At 37.0% G+C, this 21,593-nt stretch overlaps 1 protein-coding gene across 2 annotated transcripts in view; it reads right to left on the bottom strand.

Moving 5' to 3' along the window:
* Positions 1-21,593, bottom strand: part of SLC27A6 (solute carrier family 27 member 6) — a 62,352-nt gene that overhangs the window by 25,659 nt on the left and 15,100 nt on the right. For both annotated transcript variants that reach the window (XM_019635288.1, XM_019635287.1), the window contains exons 3-4: positions 16,422-16,580; positions 15,256-15,380 (exon numbers count right to left, since the gene is read on the bottom strand). In XM_019635288.1, coding sequence (XP_019490833.1) covers positions 15,256-15,380; positions 16,422-16,580 — 284 coding nt within the window. The remainder of the gene's footprint in view (positions 1-15,255; positions 15,381-16,421; positions 16,581-21,593) is intronic.

The following is a 21,593-nucleotide window of genomic DNA, read 5'->3' as shown; positions in this document are numbered from 1 at the left end:
ATGTTCACTGCAGAGACAAAGTATTAATAGTGGTGGGGGGGGAGGCACGGTTTGTCTTGAGAGTACTATTTGATTTTTTTAACTGTAAAAACTAATTTGAAAAAATAAAAATTAAATTAAAAAAAGAGAGACAGCTAAGACTGTGGATACAATGGAAATAATAGCCTGATTTGCTGATTTCCTTAGGGCCACATCAGTGGGGTTAATGGTAAATATTCTGCAGATAGAGGGAAAAAAGAAACTTCACTCAGATAAGAGCAGCTCCTTCCAGGACACAGAATTCTTTTCTACCACTAAATAAACCCTGACCAGTTCTTCCTTGGTTCCCACCTATGGGCATGTCAGATACTGATTACCTGGCAGGAACTAGCTCTTGGATTTTCCAATGCCATATTCCTGTATAGAACACCAGTGTTACAAATCTAAGGATTAATCCTGCTTGAACAGAGAACACTCTTTTTTTTTTTTTTTTCAGCCGAGCCATCCCACCACCTGTTGGCAGCTCAGTGGCTGCTCAGCTCGGGCTGACTCGAACTGCTGTTGCTCAGAGTTCAAACTCCTGAGCGAGCTCTTAACCAACTGAGCCACTCAGCCGGCCCCGAGAACACTCTTTAATATGGCTTAACTCTTGGATGCTTTTCAGGTCAGATATGGGTTTTAGCAAGTATCATTATTTATAAAATACACTCCAGAAACCAAAATAAGGTGGTTTATAAACTATAAGGTTGTCAGAAAAGTCATGACGCATGTTTGAGATGGCAACTGGTTCACTTTTGGAGGTACTAGAGTCATTCGCATCTATGTTATTGCTATGTCATTTGACAGCTGACAGTTCTAGCTTCATTCTAAAAAAAATTGAGCGATTTGGTTGAGTTTTGGAGATTTTACAACAAGTTGAAGACGGAAGACCAAACTGCATTTTTGCTGTATTTTACTGTTTTACTTCCATAAAGGGAAGAATGCATGCCAAGCTTGTGAAAAGTTGCATAAAGTTTACGGTAACAACGCTCTACAAGAACATCAGTGCCAACAATGGTTCATGAAATTCCGTGCTGGTGATTTTGATCTCAACGATGCTCCTCGGTCAGGGAGGCCCACGGAGGTTGAGGACGACAAAATAAGGCATTGATCGAGTCAAACCCACGTTACATGACATGAGAGATTGCAGAAACATTGAACATCTATCATTCAAGCTTTCAAGACCACCTGAAGAAGCTGGGATTCGTAAGCAAGCTCAATATTTGGGTTCTGCATGAACTCAAAGATCTTCATTTGATGGTGCATATAAATATCTGCAATATGCTCATTAAATGTGAGGAAAACGATCCTTTTTTGAAGTGACTGATAACTGGTGATAAGAAGTGAATTGTTTACAACAATGTGGTGTGCAAACGGTCTTGGTCCTGACGTGATGATTCACCTCAAATGACATGGAAATCAGACATCCATCAGATGAAGGTTATGCTCTCAGTGTGGTGGGATTTTAAAGGTGTCATGTTTTTCGAGCTCCTACCAAGGAACCAAACATTAATTTGAATGTGTGCTGTCAGTAATTGGACAGTTTGAATGAATCCATCATCCAGAAATGTCCAGAGCTTGTTAATTGTAAAGGAGTTGTGTTCCATCGTGACAACGCAAGACCACACACAAGTTTGATCACCCATCAAAAATTACTGGAGCTTGGGTGGGATGTGTTGTCACACCCACCATACTCGCTTGACCTTGTGCTGTCAGACTTCCACTTGTTTCGCTCTCTTCAAAACTCCTTGCATGGTATCACGTTCAATTCAGATGAGGCTGTAAATCAGCCCCTTGTTCAGGTTTTCGCAAATAAAGACAGGTCCTTCTAAGAATGAGGAATTATGAAGCTCACTGAAAGATGGCAAAAGGTTATCGAACAAAATGGGCAATATATCGTTGATTGATCTTTGTTCTTTATATAAATAAATGGCCTTTGAAAAACATAGAGAAAATACGTCATGACTTTTCTGACAACCCAATAAATTCCATAGATTTTAACCTGAATGGGCTATAGCTACACAAGCTTACTAAATAAAAATCAACATTTATTCAAAATTATTTAATTGATATAGAAAATCAAATTATCAAAACTAGGATAGGGCTTTTGTCTAGAAATATAAAATTCATTTAACTCTCAAGATATTTTTATTCTATTTTCCTGTCCTTTAAAAGAAAATCCAGAAGATCATGCTTTGAAGGAAGGATGTGAGAAAGGATCAACTAATTCATTATTTAGTGTTGTGAGGAGAAAGAGAATATATATTTCTTCTGATATTGAAATGCATGTACGTCATAGAAATTTCAAAAGTACAGAAAAATAAAAAAAATAAAAATAATCTAAATTCTACCACACCAATATTATTATTTTTATATCTTTATATATACACATGAAAAGTTATAATCACACTGTATATAGAACAATATACTATTCTATTTTATTAATATATTATATGCTGAGCATTGTTCTAAACGGTTAGCTCTTATCCTTTAAAAATATGATTTTTCATGTTTATATAATTTTCATATAATTATGTCATAATTTGTTTACTGTCACCCATTTTTTGATAGTCACGCTGTTTATAAATATTCACTCTTATAAATTATACAGAGTGAATATCTTGTTTATAAATCTTTGTATCTTATTAGGATAAATTCCTGGAAGAAGCCAATAGTTGTAAATATTTTTATGACTTTGTTGCCAAATTGTTGTATAAAAAGGGTCTCCTACTTACATCATATCTCCTTAAAGCACTAGAATTAAGGATTTCCATCTAATTTAAAACACTGTAGATTTGATAAGAAAATGTGTATTCTTTTTTAGATTTAATTTGTTTTTTTATTTTAGACAAATTGAATGTTTGCCGTTAATAATTTATAAAAATAACGTTTTAGTAGCATTATTTGTTTCCTTTTAATTTTACTTTTAATATTTTTATTCAGTGTGTTTATTTTTACAATTAAATGTATTATACTGTTCACTTGTTAATATTTCTGCTTAATTTGTGGTTAAAAATCTCCTTTGCTATCCCATAGCCAAAAAAAAAATCAATAGATTATTTTCTTCTTTCATTTAACTATTATATTCATCTAGAATAATCTTGTGAGAAAGGTGTAACTTTTAAAATTTCACATACTGATTTATCTCATTTATGGTCAAGCCAGACTTCATAAAAGTTTAATTTTAAATTTATTGAATTGTACTTAACCAAAGGCTTGCAAATAAAAGGTCCTCAATTAATAAAAGTCTAAAATTTTACAAACATCTTTAAGCTAATTCAATAAGCATATGTACATAGAATACTTTCAAACAATTCTTTAAAATCTTCCTTTAAAAGATAATTGGGAATATAAAATATAAGCACTCCTTAAGGAGTAAAACATAAATGACATAACTGACATAAGTGATATAAATTAGTTATTTTAGTTTATTGAGATAATTATCTAAATTTGTCAATGACATTATTCAGATTTTGTTGCTTGATTCAAATCATGATCCATGTAATATATACAAATAAAAATAATATGATTCCTTTATTTTTTATTTTTAAATTAAAATTTATTGGGGTGACAATGGTTAGTAAGGGGTTGGTAGATGAAGGTAAATGGGGTCAAAGGAAGGGAGGGAGGGAGGGAAGAAGAAAGGGAGGGAAAGAGGAGGAAGGAAGAAAGGAGAGAAGCAAGAAGAAGGTAGGAAACCAGCTTTAAAAACCCTCAAAAGCCCATGTTCCATTTTCCCAAGCCTTTCCCCATGATTTCAATAATAGGAAGCAATCAAAACATGAGTTTCTAATTCAGTACTTAGTGCTTAAATGTTTACACACTCATGCACACACATAGCATAAGCCATTTTACAATACACAGAAAGTAAGTACTCATTTTATCTTCAGCTATTTAAATCCTATTAGTAATTTAAACAAGAATTTGCTGAATGAGTCAGAGCTTTTAATATAGAGATCCCAAGATCTTGGATTTCAGCAGACCGGTTTCTTTCTCTCTGGCTTTCAGTGCCACGCTTTAAACTGATGTGACCATACCAGTAAAGGAGTCACATTGATTTTGAATGAAGGCTCTTGTTTCTTAAAAACATTAGGGTTGTCCTGTTTTTCTGGCAGTGTCTGTTGAGCTGCTATATGTGAGGAAGTGACTGAACTATAGTTACCTCCTACTGAGTCATAGATTTATTTATTCAGTTGCTGAAGTAGCAGGCCTCTAACAATGCCCTCCTAGAAACAAACTTGTCTTTCTTCCAGAGCATGTGCTTAAGCCTACTCAGAGAATCTATAACACACCCAGGCTGAATTGCCTCTTTATATGCCTGTGAAAAGTGAAACTCTGGGGGTTCTGTTTAAATACAGGTAATTTTGTATCAACCTTTGTTTCTCAGGAAACAAAGGCTGTACTGTTTGTTAAAGATAGAGAGACAGAAAGGAAAACATAAATTCATAGTGAAAACAAAGGGGCAAATCATTTCTGCCTTCAGCTCTGGAAAACTAGCTGCTTAATGCCCAAAACAAAAGTATGGTCTAATTCCTAAAGGATCATCTAAAATATATAACAATATGTGTTAGTGATTCGAATTCTTTGATTTTAAAAAAAATTGTTTTATTTTTCAATTACAGTTGATATACAATATTATATTAGTTTCAGGTGTACAACATAGTGATTAGACATTTATATAACTTATAAAATGATCGCCCCCATAAATGTATACCCTACATTCTCATGAAAATTTTGTAACTACCAATTTGTACTTCTTAATCCTTTTCCCTTTTTCACCCAGCCCACCAAACCCCTTCCCAGCTGGCAATCATCAAAATGTTCTCTGTTATCTATGAGTTTGTTTCTGTTTTGTTTGTTTTGTTCTTTAGATTCCACATATAAGTGAAATCATGTGGCATTTGTGTTTCTCTATCTGATTTGCTACATTTAGCATAATACCCTCTAGGTTCATCCATGTTGTTGCAGATGGCAAGATTTCATTCTTTCTTATGGCTGAGTAAAATTCCATTGTATATAAGTATGACCTCTTTATCCATTCATCCATTGATGGACACCCAAGTTACCTCCATATCTTGGTATTGTAAATAATGCTGCAATGAACACATGGGTGCACATACACGTCCCTTCGAAGTAGTGTTTTGGTTTTCTTCGGATAAATACTCGAAGTGGGATTACTGGGTCTTTCTTTGTCTCTTATATAGCCTTTGTTTTAAAGTTTATTTTGTGTGGTATAAATATTGCTACCCCAACTTTTCTATTTGTTTCCATTTTGATTGAAATATCTTTTTCAATCCCTTTACTTTTAGTCTATGTATGTCTTTTGATCTGTAGTGAGTCTCTTGTAAGCAGCATTGTAAGCAGTCTTGTTTAGCCACACTATGTCTTCTGACTGGAATATTTAATTCATTTACATTGAAAGTAATTTTGTTGTTAGATATGTAATTATTGCTATTTTATTGTTCATATTTTTTATCTTTTTTTCCTTCTTCTTAAAGAAGTCCCTTTAACATTTCTTGTAAATGATAGCCTTGCTGGGGAGAGTGGGCAACCTTGGTTTTGAGTCCTTACTTTTCATCACTTTGAATATTTCCTGCCACTTCCTTCTGGCCTGCAAAGTTTCTGTTGAGAAACCAATTGACAGTCAGTCTTATGGGAGCTCCGTTGTAGGTAACTAAACTAACTGCTTTTCTCTTGCTATTTTTAAGATTCTCTTTTTGTCTTTAAACTTTGGCATTTTAATTATGATGTGTCTTGGATTCATCTTGTTTGGGACTCTCAGTGCTATCTGGGCTTGTATTTCCTTCACAGATTAGGAAGTTTTATGTCATTATTTTTTCAAACAGGTTTTTAGTGCCTTGCTCTCTCTCTTTTCCTGGTACTCCAATGATGTGAATGTTGGTATGCTTGATGTTTTCCTAGAGGCTCCTTAAACTGTCCTCCTTTTTTTTTTTTTTTTTGTCTTTTTTCTTTTTGCTGTTGTGATCGGGTGTTTTCTGCTACCTTATCTTCTAAATCACTGATTTGATCCTCTGTTTCATTGAATGTACTGTTGATTCCCTGTTATGTATTATTCATTTCAGTTATTGCATTCTTCATTTCTGACTGGTTCTTCTTTATGTTTTCTATGTCCATTTTTATGTTTCCTATCTCTTTGTTAAAGTTACCACTGCGTTCATCTACTCTTCCCCTAAGTTCACTGAGCATCCTTACAACCAGTGTTTTGAACTCTGCATCTGGTAGATTGCTTGTATTCAGTTTAGTTTTTTTTCTGGAGCTTTGTTCTGTTAGTTCATTTGGGACACGTTTCTTTGTCTCTCCATTTTGGCTGCCTCTCTGTGTTTGTTTCTATGTATTAGGTAGGGCTGCTATGTCTCCCGGTCTTAGTAGAGTGGCCTTATGTAGTAGGTGTCCTTTGGGGCCCAGTGGCACAGTCTCCCTGGTCACCTAGATGCTGCAAGTGTGTCCCTTGTGTAGGTTGAGTACCCTCCTGTTGTAGTTGAGCCTCAGTTGCTGTTTGCACATCAGCGGGAAGGACTGACTCTCAGGCTGATTGGTTGTGAGGCCTGGCTGTGACTACAGTGGAAGAGCTGTGGTGCAGGAGTGGACCCTATGGAACAAGATTTGCTTTAGGAGGGCTTTGGTGCCCGCCCAGTCTGCCTTTTGGCTGTGTTGTCCGTAAAGGCAGCTGGGTGATGCTCTGGCTCTCCCAAAGCCAGCCACTGGGCAGGCCAGGCCCAGGGAGTCCTGGGATGGGTCCTGCCACAGGCCAAGTTCAGCCGTAGCTTGTATCCTGGCTGGGGCCACCTGGCATGAGCCAAAAAGCAATTTGCAGATGGCCGCCATGCACGCTGGGCTTGGAGGTACTTGGGAGAGGCCACGCCAAGAATCAAGGATGGCTGCTGCTATTGTTGGGCTTGGGGCTGCTCAGCAAGAGGTATGGGGTATGCTGAGGCCAGATGCTGCTTGTCTGGGTTTTGTGTACCTTTGCAAGATTTTAGGAAAGCCTGTAGCATGAGCCAAGACAGGCTGTTTGTATGGAAAAGAAACTGGAAGTGGTTTGGGTGTGCCTGAAAGTTGGGTGGGGCAGGGTCTCAGGGAATCACTAAGGCATGGGGGGAAGAACGGTGATAGCCAGGTTGATGGAGACTCCAATATGGCCGCCACCTGCATCTGCATGTCAGGTTGGGGAAGGGTTCAGCAAATAAACAATGGCTTCTGCCGGCACTTCTGTTTGGGAGAAAGCTGCCCTTTGGCCCTCGCCCTGAAGCCAGATAATTAAGTTCCTCCCTGTATGTCCCTGGTGTATTTTGAGCTGCTGTGCCTGCACTCAGATTGAGTGAGTCTGTCAGTGGGTAAGTCTGTGCAGGGGCCCTTTAAGAGGAACACCTGGGACTGCAGCCGCCTTTCATCTCAACCAGCCACAATCTCCACTGGTTTTCACAGTCAGGAGTTATGGGGAATTCTCTTCCTGGCACTGGAACCCTGGGCTGGGAACCCTGATATGGGTCTGGGACCCCTCAGTCTTTCGGAGGGGACCTCCACAGCTGAGATATCCTTCCTGATTCTTAATTGTCACACGTGGATGTTGGAGCAGCCTGTTCCACATCTCTGCCCTTCCTACCAGTCTTGAAGTGGCTTCTTCTGTATGTCCTTAGTTGCAGGACATCTGTTCAGCTAGACTTCAGGCTATTCTCAACGATGGCTATTCTGTAGTTTAGATGTAATTTTGATGTGGTCATGAGAAGAGGCAAGCACAGCATTTACCTACTCCACCATCTTGACAAGAAAACCATAATTCTTCTATCTTGATTCTATTTAATATAAGACCCCCTTTCCCCAAAACACACTGATAATGACACATGCACGTGTATCATACCAATACACCCTATAATAGTAACTATACATGCCAACAGTTTGCTTCTTTCATTGACATTTTAATACTTGTATACATTGAAAAATACAGGCAACAAGCCAGGAGGTATTACAGAACAGGTACAAAGTAATATTAAATGGAAACAGGATATCAGAGATTCCTGGGGCAGAAAAAACAGGCATAAAATAGCAGACTTTCTTATACTGAAGCAGGAAAGGAATGGCAGTTGGGGCCTCTTTTTAGAGAGAATCAGAGAGTACACAAAATGAGAAGCCTGCAAGGCTAAGACAGTGTGGCCTCCAGCTGCCCCTTAAAAGTCTTTGTCTTGTTTGGGTTTGGGTAAGCCATGGTTTCAGAGATGACGTCCTTTCAGCAACCATTAAAAGGCATAGATAATACTCTGAAAAGACCTCTGTGGTCTCTCAAGTGTTACAGCAAAAAGCAACCACACTGTGGTCTAATTTCAAACTCATTTTCTAGATATAATAGTAATAGGAGTTGCCATTTACAGACCACTTATTCTGCTAGGTGCTTCCTATCCTGGCAGCACTTGGGAAAACTGAAAGTGGAAGGAAAGCAATGCTTCAGATTTTACATTCTTATTTCTAATGTTTTTATTTGGACAAGTATAATATCATTAAATTGTCAATACTTTAATATTATTAAAGTTTTGTTTTAAATTATTATGATCTATTTAAATTGATTTTTGCAATCAATGTGGTGTGATTTTTATTAGTCAAAAACCAATTATTTTTCAACATCCACAAAAGTTAATTTTATAATGACATTCATGAAAAACATTAATGTGTTCTGTTTAAAAATAAAAACCTTCGATTTGTATTGACCTTTTTCACATGTATCTCATAACTGGATTGTGGGAATCAAGGGCCAAATTAGGAGAAGGAGGTTATTGTTACCTATTTTATATAAAGATAGGAACTACGGCTCAAAGAGGAAAAGTGACCTGCAGAAGGTCCTACAACAAGAGTTTGAAATTGAACATGTGTCATTTGATCCCACAGCCAATGTACTATCTGATGACTCCTGACATAAAGGTTACACAAAGCTACGTTTGTTGGGAAATTTAATAAATAAGGGATATGTACATTCTTAGTGAAAATGACAGCATGAATGGTATAAACAGGTAGAAAAAGACGTATATTTTATATGTACCCTACCCATGAACTATGAATCATTATATATTAAAATTAGCACTTATTAAAAACCTTTAATGCATACACAGTTCTAAAACATCCTAAAATATTTATTAATTCCCTTCTAATTCTACTAGTATTTACATTGCTAATAGCTATTTCTTATCTTAGTCCTTCATATTTCTATATTTATAGCTTGTAAGCAGGAAAAAAAAAAGGCTGTGGTACCTTGCCAACTTTTCTAAATGCTTTCATATCTGGTGTGAGAATATTAAATACATCTTTGATTTATTTAAGAAAAACTGAATTTTAAAAGACGGGTGATTTTCTCAACATATAATAATATGCTTCAAATATTTTTGGGAAAGAAATAATAAAAAGGTATAAATATCTTAAAACAAATAGGTCTTGGAGATATCAATTGTTTTGACTGTTGCAGAGAAGAAAATGGGAATGAAACTAAATCAACATATTTTAACAATAATTAACATTTACATTAATTTAAAATGTCATTTTTTAGAGGTTACTAAGTATGAGAAAAGCTTACAAAGATTAATGCTGCGATAAACTATATCTTTTACAAGATGTGGAACAGCTTACAAAGATGAATGCTTTGATAAACTATACCTTTTACAAGCTGTGGAATGGGGAAAACATGATGATAAAATACTTCAAGTTATATAGAAACTAAGGAAATGAAAATATGATAAAAGAACAAATATTTTTAATAGAAAAAAAAATAGTAGTGCACTGAACCAGGGACAACGTAATACCAATGCATTTGGCCTGTAACTATCTTTAGACCCATTTAAAACATAAACAAGTTCAAGAGATCTAGGTCAGCTCAACATCATTTAGTCTCCCCTCTTGAAATTTTACTCTCTGGTACTGTTACATCTTCCTCATCTCCATAGCTTATCTATTCAAAAGGAAAACTTTTAAAGCTTGAAAGAAATGATGGGCTCTCATTGGAGCAAATAAAGTAGGTGTCCTTTCAAATTGAAGTCTTAAAAAAAAAATCTCACAGTGCTATCATTTCATTCTTGTTATTCAAGATTTTCATTTTGCTACTCTCAAAACCCCCCAGCAAACAAGAATTCACTCAAGGGTTGTCTAAACATTACTCGTTGAAATTTAGTATAATTTGTAGGGCTTTTAATGAATGACATTTAATGAATATTTATCAAATATCTGGATGCTTTAAAATGTCTCTTTTCATAATAGGAGTAGAGTGTAATCCATTTTGTCAAAGTTTTAACACAATTTAATGAAAGTCTCCAGAGTCATAAGGACACTTTCTGGCTCCCAGTGAATTTGTTAGCTTTTAAGAAAATAGAATAAAGAAAAGGCATATAATTTATAGAAAAAAATATATATTAAAATACATATAATTAAAAGGTATAGGCTATGCCCTGAGAATGCCAAAAAGGTGTTTCACCTTATAAGCTATAGACAAAATATACAGCCTAAATGATAAACTGTAATATTAACTTGAAAAGCAGGCATCATACATATGCATCATAACAGGTCTTCGCTTTGTTAATTGGATTCCATCCTCTGGACTCTTGGGGTTCCGGATTCGTAGACCCAACTGCCTATTTTACTTCTTCACCTAGATGCCTAATTAATATACCAAACTCTACAGGTCCAAGAGAAATTTAATGTCATTCCTCAAATCTCAGTTTTCCTTATCTCTGCAAATGGTTCACAATTTACCTAGATGCTTGAACCAAAAACGTGGAATTCAATCTCTTTTTTTTGGGGGGAAACAAGTAAATGTTTTGTTTTCTTTGTGTTCTTTTTTCTTTTTATTTTTTTTCATTATTATTAGTTTCGGGTGTACAAAACAATGCAATAGTTATTCTTTTCACCCCTCACAAAGTGACAAACCTCTTACCCCCATCTTCTGTCCCCCCTCTTCGATATCATACATATCTATTACAATTCTATTGACTCCACTCCCTACACTATACTCCACATCCTGTGACTATATATGTATTAAATTATAGTTGAAATATAATATTCATTCTTGACTTTATCAATTCCTTCTCTCCCTCTCCCTGAACTAACATGTCGTTCAAAATAGATCCCAAATTAGTAGGGTTTTTTTGTTTATTTAATTTGCCTTTACCTTTTCCCAAATGCTCTGAAGAGAACAAAATCCAAATTTCTCCTCTATGGTCTACCAAACCTACGAGATCTGGCCCAAAGATGGCCCAGCTACAGCTACACTCTCCTATTCAAAGATTCAGGCTGCATCCTCTGTCGGCTTCTTCATTTTTAGTTTCTTCTGTTATGACTTCAATCCCCCAGCTTTTCCATGGCTGGATCCCACTTGTCCTATCAGTTCCTCAGCTCATAGGCCACCGTTTCAGGGAAGTCTTCCCTGACCACTCAATCTAATTAACAATGCTGCCTCCCACCACCCATCATTCTCCATCACCCCAATTTGTTTTATTTCTTTATAATACTTATCATTGTCTGCAATTACTTATTTTTATGTTTTTGCTGGTTTACTTTCTGTCTTCCCAAACTAGAGTGTCAGTTCCATGAGAAAAGGGTCTTGTTTGTCTTGTGTGCCCCTCCGTATACCCAAACCTACAATATTACTGAAATGAACGAATGAGTGACATATATGACACTAGACATATCCCTAGGTATGGCTAACTGTTGACTGCCTTAGGCGGATTTGTTGAAATAAGATATACGCTGTGGCAGGAGTTCCCCCAGAGGATCACTGATGTCTAAATTTCCACCACATTCCTCAGCTATCAATATTAAATGCAGCATTAATCTTAAGAAAATATAAAACTAGATCCAACCAGATACCGTACGATAGTATTTCAGTAATGCAGAAAACTTGGAAAATTGAAAAGTGGGGAAGAGCTGCTCTCCCAGTCTCAGGGAAAGAGAATAATTATCCCATCATTCCATGACTAAGAGAAGCCAGTACCTTGGCTTCTCTTTACAGGATAGCGCTGCTGCCAGCAGTTTGAGGCACAACCAATGTTTACACCAAAGGAACTTTTGTAACTAGAACTCTGAGAAAAGATAGGGTTGGTTGGGGGGTATATAAATGCTTTCCGCCAGGGAAAACCCAATTCTAGGGTGTTTTTATGCAACTACATATAAACGCTCAATTCAGACTGTGACTTCTCCCTGCAGATAAATCTTCTTAGGAATATATTACTTATCCTGAGATCGACAATAAATCTGGATATATTTAGAGAATATGTGGTTTCTCTTTCTTTTACTTAAGGATTTATGTTAAATAAATGTCTGTGGGGCTTCAAACCATGGCTTATGAGATATTCAATTTGAATTCCTTGAGGGTGTGGACCATGTCTCTTGTTCACTCTCCGGCCTGACCTGAATCCACTGCTGTGTGGGCTGCATGGCAGACACTAGCCCTTCCCTGCACAAGTTCATCAGAAGGAATGACTATTGGACAGCAAAAAGCAAGTTCTCCCTGAAAGGATAAAACGTCATCACAGAATGACTCTCCTTATCCTAATTTTAATGCCAAGAACTGCTTGTACTCGTTCCGCTCGAAATCAAAAGGAGATTAGGTAACACAAAGCATCTCTGCTCAGAAACATGATTGTTTTCCTTTGGGCAAAGTTTTATATTTATTTCCCTCTCGCTTCCTCAATTTGCATGTAGGTAAGTGCTGAGAGGTTCACAAACACTATCTTTCCTTCAAAGAACTTTAGCTAAGAATTAAAATATTCAATTAACTAAAAGCAATCAGAGATTCTTTTTCAGTTCTGGGTTCTTTCAAATTCTCTCATTTCGCCCAAATTGGTGCATTACAAATTCAAAGAAGTGAAAAGAATATTTCATTTCATAAAAAAATAAATAAATAAAAGGAAAACACCTTGAAAAAAGATGTGTAGCAAGTATGACAAATTATTACCTTTATTATATGAAATGATAGCTCAAATGGCTAAAATAAAACATTATATGCCAAAGAGATAAGTGAGTTAAAGACTAAGAGAAGACATTTTAAAGAGGGAAATACAGCTAGAATGCTATCCCACCTTGCCAGGAATCTTAATGAAGAAATTAAAAATATTTGTTTCTAGTCTATAAAATTATAAGTAAAATTAAATAATTTTTTCCTCATTCTTAACCCCAAGACTTTCTTTGTTATTATATATATATAAAAATGTTATTAGGAAGCTCAAGCAAATTGGGTTTCATCCACCATATTTGAAAGGGTGGGCCATGAAGATTGGCTCATTTTCCTTCTTCTCCATCCTTTAGAGACTTTTGAGGAAGACTGAGGGAGCGTTAGTTCTCCATGAAGCGCAACTGGAAGACCACTATTTTTAATGCCACCCAGTACTGAAAAAAGACTGTGCGACAGGCATACTCCCATATAGTTAAGATTCTAATTAATGTCAATGACTGTAAAACAATCTGAAAATATGCCATAAAAATCACCCAAATATCTATGTCTTTTGACTACCTTTACTTCTGAGAGCCTATATTGGCTATATTGCATGAAGATAATAATTTCAGCATTATTTAAGATGGTGAAATTTTAGAAAAAAAAAATAAAGGCATGTATTCAATCATTCAATAAATACTTACTGAGCAAATGACCTCGTAAAAGCTAATGTTCCTATTACAGGATGAGAGGAAATAGGAATGGCTGGGGGCACAGTTTAGAAAGGCCATGAAGAAGTTCATTATGTAGCACCTACTATGCCCTTTACTGAAAGTGGCTTTTACCTTACTGGAGGATATTAATTCCTTAAATTAACTTAGTCCAGATATTACATTACCAAAGAATACAATGAAAACTAGAAGAGGAACATAAATCAGGTTGTGACATTATAGTTGTTCTATTGGTACTCTTCAGGGAGGACCACAACCCTGATATCGGCAAAGTTTCTGAAGAGAATAAAGGCAAAAAAAATTAAAACGTTTTTCTGGGAATCCCTGTCTTAGCTATGGATCTAGAAAATCTGTAGTTATTTGAAGCACTCCTAACCAAACAAAAAGAATAAGAATGGCTCCTACCACAAGGAGGTGGGTCAGGAGCTAGACAGGAGGTCTCTCCCTGGCAAACTCCAAGCGAAAAATGAAGAAAAGTGTTTTGGAAATAAGGTTATCCAGTTTCATGTTCTTTTCTGTGTTTACTTCTCCTGTGTAATCCCATATGTTTAATACAGTTTTATTTAAATGCCTCCAGCCTAGTCTCAGCTGCCCTGTGGGTATAGGAAGGATTGCATGTCCTTATTTTAGCCAACCAGAGAAGCTATCCCAGCCACCATCCATGCCTTAAGCAGAAGTGATGACGGCAAGGGTCCTGAGTAAGAGATACCCTAGTCTAGGAAAGGTGTTCCTCCAAGGCCAAGGGCAGAACCGAGGGTTTCTGCTGCCCCGGCCCACACAGGGAAGCATTCCTTATCATCATTCTTCAAGGGGCTGGCGTTGCTTTGATTACAGGAAGAGTCACTTCTTGGTAGTCTCAAGAGTGTTTAGAAAATCAGACAGTTTAAAAAATAAGCATCTTGAAATATAAATAAGACCAGAAAAAGAAAAATAACTTCTGAGGGCAAAAAAAAACCCTGAGCAAACTAATAAAGACAAACTTCAGGCTGTTGCAATTCTCTCAGCCTGTTTATTTTCAGAAGGGGACAATTTATCAAAAGTATGTGGAAATGATTGCTTTAGGTGGGGAGACAAGTGTAAATCAAAACAAAATTTCTTTGTACATTTAAAGCAAAACCAAACAAAAAGATATTCTCATGTAACCACTTACGCAAAAGAAAAAAGTAGAGAAACAAGGATAAATCGGTGTCATGAGTTTTTGGAGCACAGCATTTGAAAAGATTATTTAATTCAACCTCAGAATAATTTCTTTCTGTAAACATAGCATGCATCTACTTTCATGATCGGATGGAGGCTCTGTGTGCAGAAATTTTAATCAGTCTAAACATGAAGTGGGCTGGATTACAGGTCTGTGCTTTCCTGCTACCATGTAAAGCACATCAGTACATTCCTGGATAGTTCTCCTTTTATATTCTCTGACTTGTTTTATATTCATTTTATCTTGGGGCATTGCAAACATCTTTGTAAGTCAATTAAACTATGTTCTGGAAGTAGGTGGAGTATGAACAAACAAAAAATTACTTTTTCTCTCAATACCTTTTCTTTCCGAAATGACTTTTTCTCTATGAGAATGATTACTCTTACCTTAGGTTGTTTGCAAAGGTAGCGACAAAGTTCTCCAATATATTGAAACACAGTCACATTATGCTTTTTGCAGTCATTCCAAAATTGGCTTGCTGAGAATTTCTTCTTTAACACACAAGTAGCTCCTATGAGAAAAGGCAAAAAGAGGCACTAGGGAAAAATATTCTAGGGCAGAATCAACATAAAACACACGTGATGCTGCTCTGTCCAGAACACTTTTGCTCACTTTCAAGCTTTTATAACAGTCAGTGGCCATTTATATCAAGCTCATTTGAAAACATTAATCATACAGTCCATATCTTGAGGCTGAGGGTGAATAAAGTAGTTAGTGAGAAAGCACCAACAAAAACGCTCCTTGATGACTGCAGAACCTAACTTTAACAACAGTGTAAGTCATATGAATATGTTCAAAGGAAAACGCTAATGACCTAAACTTCATCTTTACTTATTCTGGACATTGATCATATTCTAAATATGCTATTCTATAAAATGACTTTATAGTGTTTTAGACATATACATAGTAGTAAATGACCTCTATATATTATTTCAGGACTAGCTAGGAATGGACACATAGTGTCAGCATGTTTATGAGTGGAATCTACTGTGTCACAAGCTCTACCAGCAACTTATTGGGTGTCTGGGGTACACTGTTTGCAAAGATAGCCTCAGCAATTCTTATCATGCACTTACTTTTGCAATGTGAATTTGCCACTCCTCCCTTCAAGAGATGGGGTCTATTTCCCATCTTGAATCTAGATTGGCTTGTAACTTGCTCTGATCAACCAAATGCAGGTGTAAGGATCTCTGTGACTTCCAAGGATAAGCCTTAAGAGTGATGCAGCTTCCACAGTCGCTCTCTTGAAAGGCTCTTATCATCGTTTAAGGAGACAAGGGCAGACTATTAAAGGATGAGCGGCCACATGGAGAAGGAAGCCCAGGCAACAGCCAGCTCCAACCACATGGCCATCCCAGGGCACTGCTCCTTCCATTTCAGGAATACACTGAGTATGTCATGAAATTGCATCCTTTTAATAAATACTGTGTCATAATTAGGTAATGTGCACATAATCACTCTGAATTCTACTGGTAGAGTTTCAAACTTTAAAAACACGAGTTCTAATTATCAGGCATTCTGAAAACTTATCATACAGAAAATGAAAACTTACCTAACTCAACACATCCAGCAATTCCCAGGAGAGCTCCTGAGCTATGATACAGAGGAAGGGTTATATAAATAATGTCATCAGTAGTGCAACCAAAGGCCCACAGTCCAACAGAACCCTTCAAAGCCTGCAGCTGAGTAATCACAGCTGCTTTTGGGAGACCTGGAAGACAAGAAAAGAATAGATATGTAATAGAAATCAAGTCTATGCTGGTACCAACTACAACAGCACTTGAGACAAAACACTTCAAAATATGCTTTGTAAAAGGGTCCATGCAAATGTAAGCTACTACTGTAATTAATTTCCAGAAACTTAGATCTAGCCAGAAAAACTAAATCTACAAAATTACATAGAATTTGAGATCCCATAAGAGCCATATCTGCTATAAAAATGACAAAAATGACAAAAACCTGAAACCGTACACCCAAAATGAGGCAAATCACAATATAAATCTAAATTATATTTAAAGTAGAAAATTTCTAGTGAACATTCCAAGTAAGATCCTGTCTCAATTATAAGCCATTAATTTTGTTATGTTTAATATGTCCCAGAATAAGATCATTATAGAATATCAGATTCCATGATACATAGGTTGAAATTGTTCTATACATTCATAAAAACATTTTTAAAGTTTTTCCTTCCTGTCTTCTATGTACAATGGTTTTCTTATAAAAAATTATAATTGTAATTAGCATATAAAAATTTTTGCTTTTGTTACATTGCATTTTTAGCCTAAATATTTTCCATATTGTTATAGTCCTCTGTATTATATAACATCAGCATAATAAATTCATCCAGTTAGTACATAATACAATATGAAATTGCCCTGTCAGTGGTTGAATATCAGTGATTTTATGATTTAAGCTATATTTCCTTACCATGGAACACAACTTGTTTTCATAAAGATAAGTATCATCTCTTAATTAATTTGTTAGGTTAAATAGTATTTTAGCCATATTCTGCCTGTGAGTTAAAGTTCTAATATTTTTAGAGTGTCTTCATGCAGAGGGCCTCATCCCAAATCTACCGCATTAATAAAGATACTTTGATTCATAAAGTACAATGGGACAAGTATCATTAGTTGTCCCAGAGGCACGCAGAGACCAATGGCAGAGAAATCCCAGGAAACAAGCAAATAGCAGGGTCAGGTGAGGAGTTGCAGCCAGTACAGCCTTAAGAGCTGCCCTTTACCCTGTACTGAGACAGTCTTACTTACCACTTGTCAAAGGGGGTTACTAACGTCAGTGGCTCTGTAAACTTTCTGCTGCATCTGATTTGACTTTATTTCCCAATTCTAGAAACTGAGTCCTAAACTGACTATGTGTTTCCCAGACTGAAGGACTTCCATGCTGTTGTCTGCTTGTCTAAGACCAGAGTCTAAAACAAACTACTGTGCCCTGGCTCCCTGTACGGTCCTGCTACTGCTGTTCTTCCTGGATCTCCCTGCCATTGATCCTTCACCTATCGTGGCTCAACCTCCGTGATAGCGTGCTCTATCTTCTGACTGATATTTGACTCACACTTGCTGCTCTTTCTATCTCCCAATACATAGCTCACTCACACAACCAGCGCCATCTACTCCATACAAACTAAATCCCAATTTTTGCTCTTGTAGGCTTTCTCTGGTTTCATAATATAGTCTGTGGTCTATATCAACCAGAACGACTTATACATCCCACAGTCAACTGGGACGCGATCTCACATCTCACCCAGGGTAGGACATACGTTTTCTCTGGTTCAACATATTTACTGATGAAAGCCAAAGTTTTCATTGGAGTTTTGGTCACAGCAGCACACAGAGCTGTGAACCACAATCTACAGTGACTTTCACACACTCTTCTCAGAGTGAGGCTCAAGATCTTGTTGCTGTGCCTGCTTTGACATTTCCACAGGCTTTATGCGCCATGTCCACTAACTAGAAGAGGCTCAATCTCATACACAAAGTTGGCATTATCTTGCCTCTTATCCTAACTAAAATCCATTTATTCACTTTTTTTTCAAAAGAAGTCTCTGTGGCTCTTCCTGACAGCTTGGCATCTAACAACCTGAAAGAGTCTATTATCATCCACATGCATACAGAACCTCTCCAAATTTTCTTGTCAAAGCCATGTATAAAGATTTAATATATTAATATGCTTTCTAAATCTTTTTAAAGGAGAGTCCAAAATGCAATTTTAATAAGCCTTCATTTATTCTCCTTGTTCTTTCCTTCTTTAAAACTTTAAAGTCCATCAACCTTTGATCACTTCTGTTTGTTGAACAAGCTCATATCTGTTCTCCTTTATCAAAAAAACTGACTAATTCCCACCTTGATTCTTGATAATGCAATACCTTTCCTTCATCCAGAGGATCAAATATTTATGCATTTTCTTCTTCAAGAAGTTGCTATCCGTGGTTTTTAGTCACCATATTATTCCTGCACTGTTCTTGATCTCACAGCAACCCAGCTTTAGAACTAATAAGTTTTCAATTGGAGGTATGTCAAGAGAAGGATGCTTTTTCTAGTTATTTTCCATCTGAGTGCTTATGTCACTCCTTCAAAGCACATTAGTAAACTAATTACCATGTTTCTTTTCCCAATTTGGTTAGCTTTAAGTGAATAATGATCTCATTAACTTACTATAAACTATCCAAGATACTCAGATTTTTTGATAAAGGAGACAACAGATATGAGCTTGTCCAACAAACAAAAGTGATCAAAGGTTGATGGACTTGAAAGTTTGAAAGAAGGAAAGAACCGGTTCCATCCTGTAATGGTTAGCACTCTGGACTCTGAAAGAAGGAAAGAACCAGGAGAATGAACTAAGTTTGTTAAAATTGCATTTTAGGGTTCCCTTCTAAAAGATTTAGAAAGCATATTAATATATTAAAGCCTTTGAAAAGCCCAGCAGTAGAGAAACCCTGGCATTTTTGTTAATGGTGTTTCTCAAATGTATGTGGTCATAAAGCCCTTTTGCAATTTTTATTTCATTTCTTTGAAGGCATGAAGGAATATGGTGTGGAACATGCTTTGAGAAATGCCACCTTAACTGGTCTCTAAAATCTTTTGCTCGTCTAACCTTCTATGAATTCTTGGCATCGGAACTCTTCAAATGTTCCCAGACTTACACAGATAGTTGGGATGTGATCAAAGCATGAAGGTGGGAGTGAGGCTGTGTCCAGTGAATTGGGAATTAGGAGGAAGACGGAGGAAGAAATGATAGAAACAGAAAACCAATTCAGATCTGGGATATATCATCTGGGGAATTCTGGGGTAATTTTGAAAAAAGAGAAAGAATCCACAAGATTAAGGAGAAGGAGAGACAAAAGGAAACAGAGATTTAGATGATGACAGCAACTGGCTCCCAGGTGGCTCAGTGGATAGAGTGTGTGCTCTTAATAACAAGGCTGCTCGTTCGACTCCTGCATGGGATGGTGGCTGCATCCACCCGCAACTAAGATTAACACAGCACCTTGACCTTAGAGGCCACGAGCTGCCGACGGGCAGCCAGGTGGCGACTGGCGCCCTCCACAATGAAGACTGAAGAACAACAACTTGGCTGATCCCCTTCCCCAATTCCCCAACACTGTTTCCCTTCTCCAATTCCCCAATAAAAATCTTTAAAAAAAAAAATTGATAAAATTTTCCCTGTATAATAAGATCATTCACAAACCTTTTTTGGAGGAATGTCAATAAATGCTTTTGATATTTGTTTTAAAATGCAAAAATATAAAACAAAACAAAATTACAGCCCAGTCTGCTTCCTCCACACTGGCAAGAGATCTGAGATTTATTCTCTGGAAAAGATGACTCTGGAATCACCAGGAACAAGAGAGATTGAACAAACAGGGGGAGTAAGAGAAAGTCTGTCTACTCCTCCAGTTCCCTTCTAACACTTGGCTCCTTTTACCCCTCAAGATTCTTGTCTGAGGAAATGGAATAGCCCACAAGTAAAAACTGAAAGACTCTCACAGTCATGAATCCTCCCTTGATGTGTCCTGGACAATGAGGCCAAGCAGATCTCAAGGCCCACTCTGGTACACAGAACTTCTGGTCAGGACTTGGTTTGCTGTGTGTGTGCGTATGTGAGTGTGTGTGTGTGTGTGTGTGTGTGTGTGTGTTCTGGTGTCTGCACTTTAAATATTAACTTCTAGCCAAAGGTCACCAGATAATTGAGGAAATTCTCTAGGATAAAGGCTAGAGACCAATACAAACCAAAAACAAAAGGACGTTGAAGAAAATAAAGACAAGATAGAGAGGAGAAATTTTCAGAAAACGATTACTATTAATATTCTGAGAGATACAAGACTATAAAGTATCAATAATACAAAATAACATGCTACAAAAGGGGGAATATTCAGAGAATTACAAGGGCTAGAAGATAAATCTCTCAAAAAGTAAATCAAAAGGTAAGAGGAGGAAAATGGGATAGAAAAAATTAGAAAATTAACAACTCACTTCAGGAGGGCTACTTGTCAAAAAGTTAGAGTTACAAAGATAAAAGAATAAACAAAGAAGCAAGTGTAATAGAAAAGAGGGAATGGTGAGAAAGAATAGAAATCAAAAAGGAAAGAGAAAGGAATGTAAAATTAAAAAAAGTTTTTTCAAGTATCTGGAAATTGTAAGACATGAGTTTCTAGACTAATAAGTTCTACATGGTCAGTCGAGTAGCTCAGTTGGTTAAGAGTTAGCTTAAGAGTGTGAGCGCTGAGCTACAGGGCTGCCGGTTTGATTCCCACATGAGCCAGTGAAGCTGTGACTGAGCTGAGCTGCCACTGAGATGCCAACAGGTAGTAGGATGGCTCAGCTTGGCGAGAGCATGTGCTGCTAACAACAAGACTGCTTGTTCGATGGTGGGCTATACCTGCCCGCAACTAAGACTGAACTTGGCACCTTGAGCTGAGCTGCCTCCTGGATGGCTCAGTGGATAAAGCGTGTGCTCTTAACAATAAAACTGCTGGTTTGACTCCCGCGTGGGATGGTGGCTACGCCTACCCGCAACTAAGGTTGTAACACAGCACCTTGAGCTTAGAGGTCACGAGCTGCCGACGGGAAGCCAGATGGTGACTGGCACCCTCCACAACTAAGACTGAAGAACAACAACTTGGCTGGTCCCCCTTCCCAATTTCCCAACACTGCTCCCCTCCCAAAATTCCCCAATTAAAAAATCCCCCCAAAAAAACAGTCCTACAAAT

This window comes from Hipposideros armiger, unplaced genomic scaffold (assembly GCF_001890085.2).
Source record: "Hipposideros armiger isolate ML-2016 unplaced genomic scaffold, ASM189008v1 scaffold_21, whole genome shotgun sequence".
Taxonomy (NCBI): Eukaryota; Metazoa; Chordata; class Mammalia; order Chiroptera; family Hipposideridae; genus Hipposideros; species Hipposideros armiger.
The sequence above is the reverse complement of the archived record's forward strand: the minus strand, read 5'-3'. Positions and strand labels throughout refer to the sequence as shown.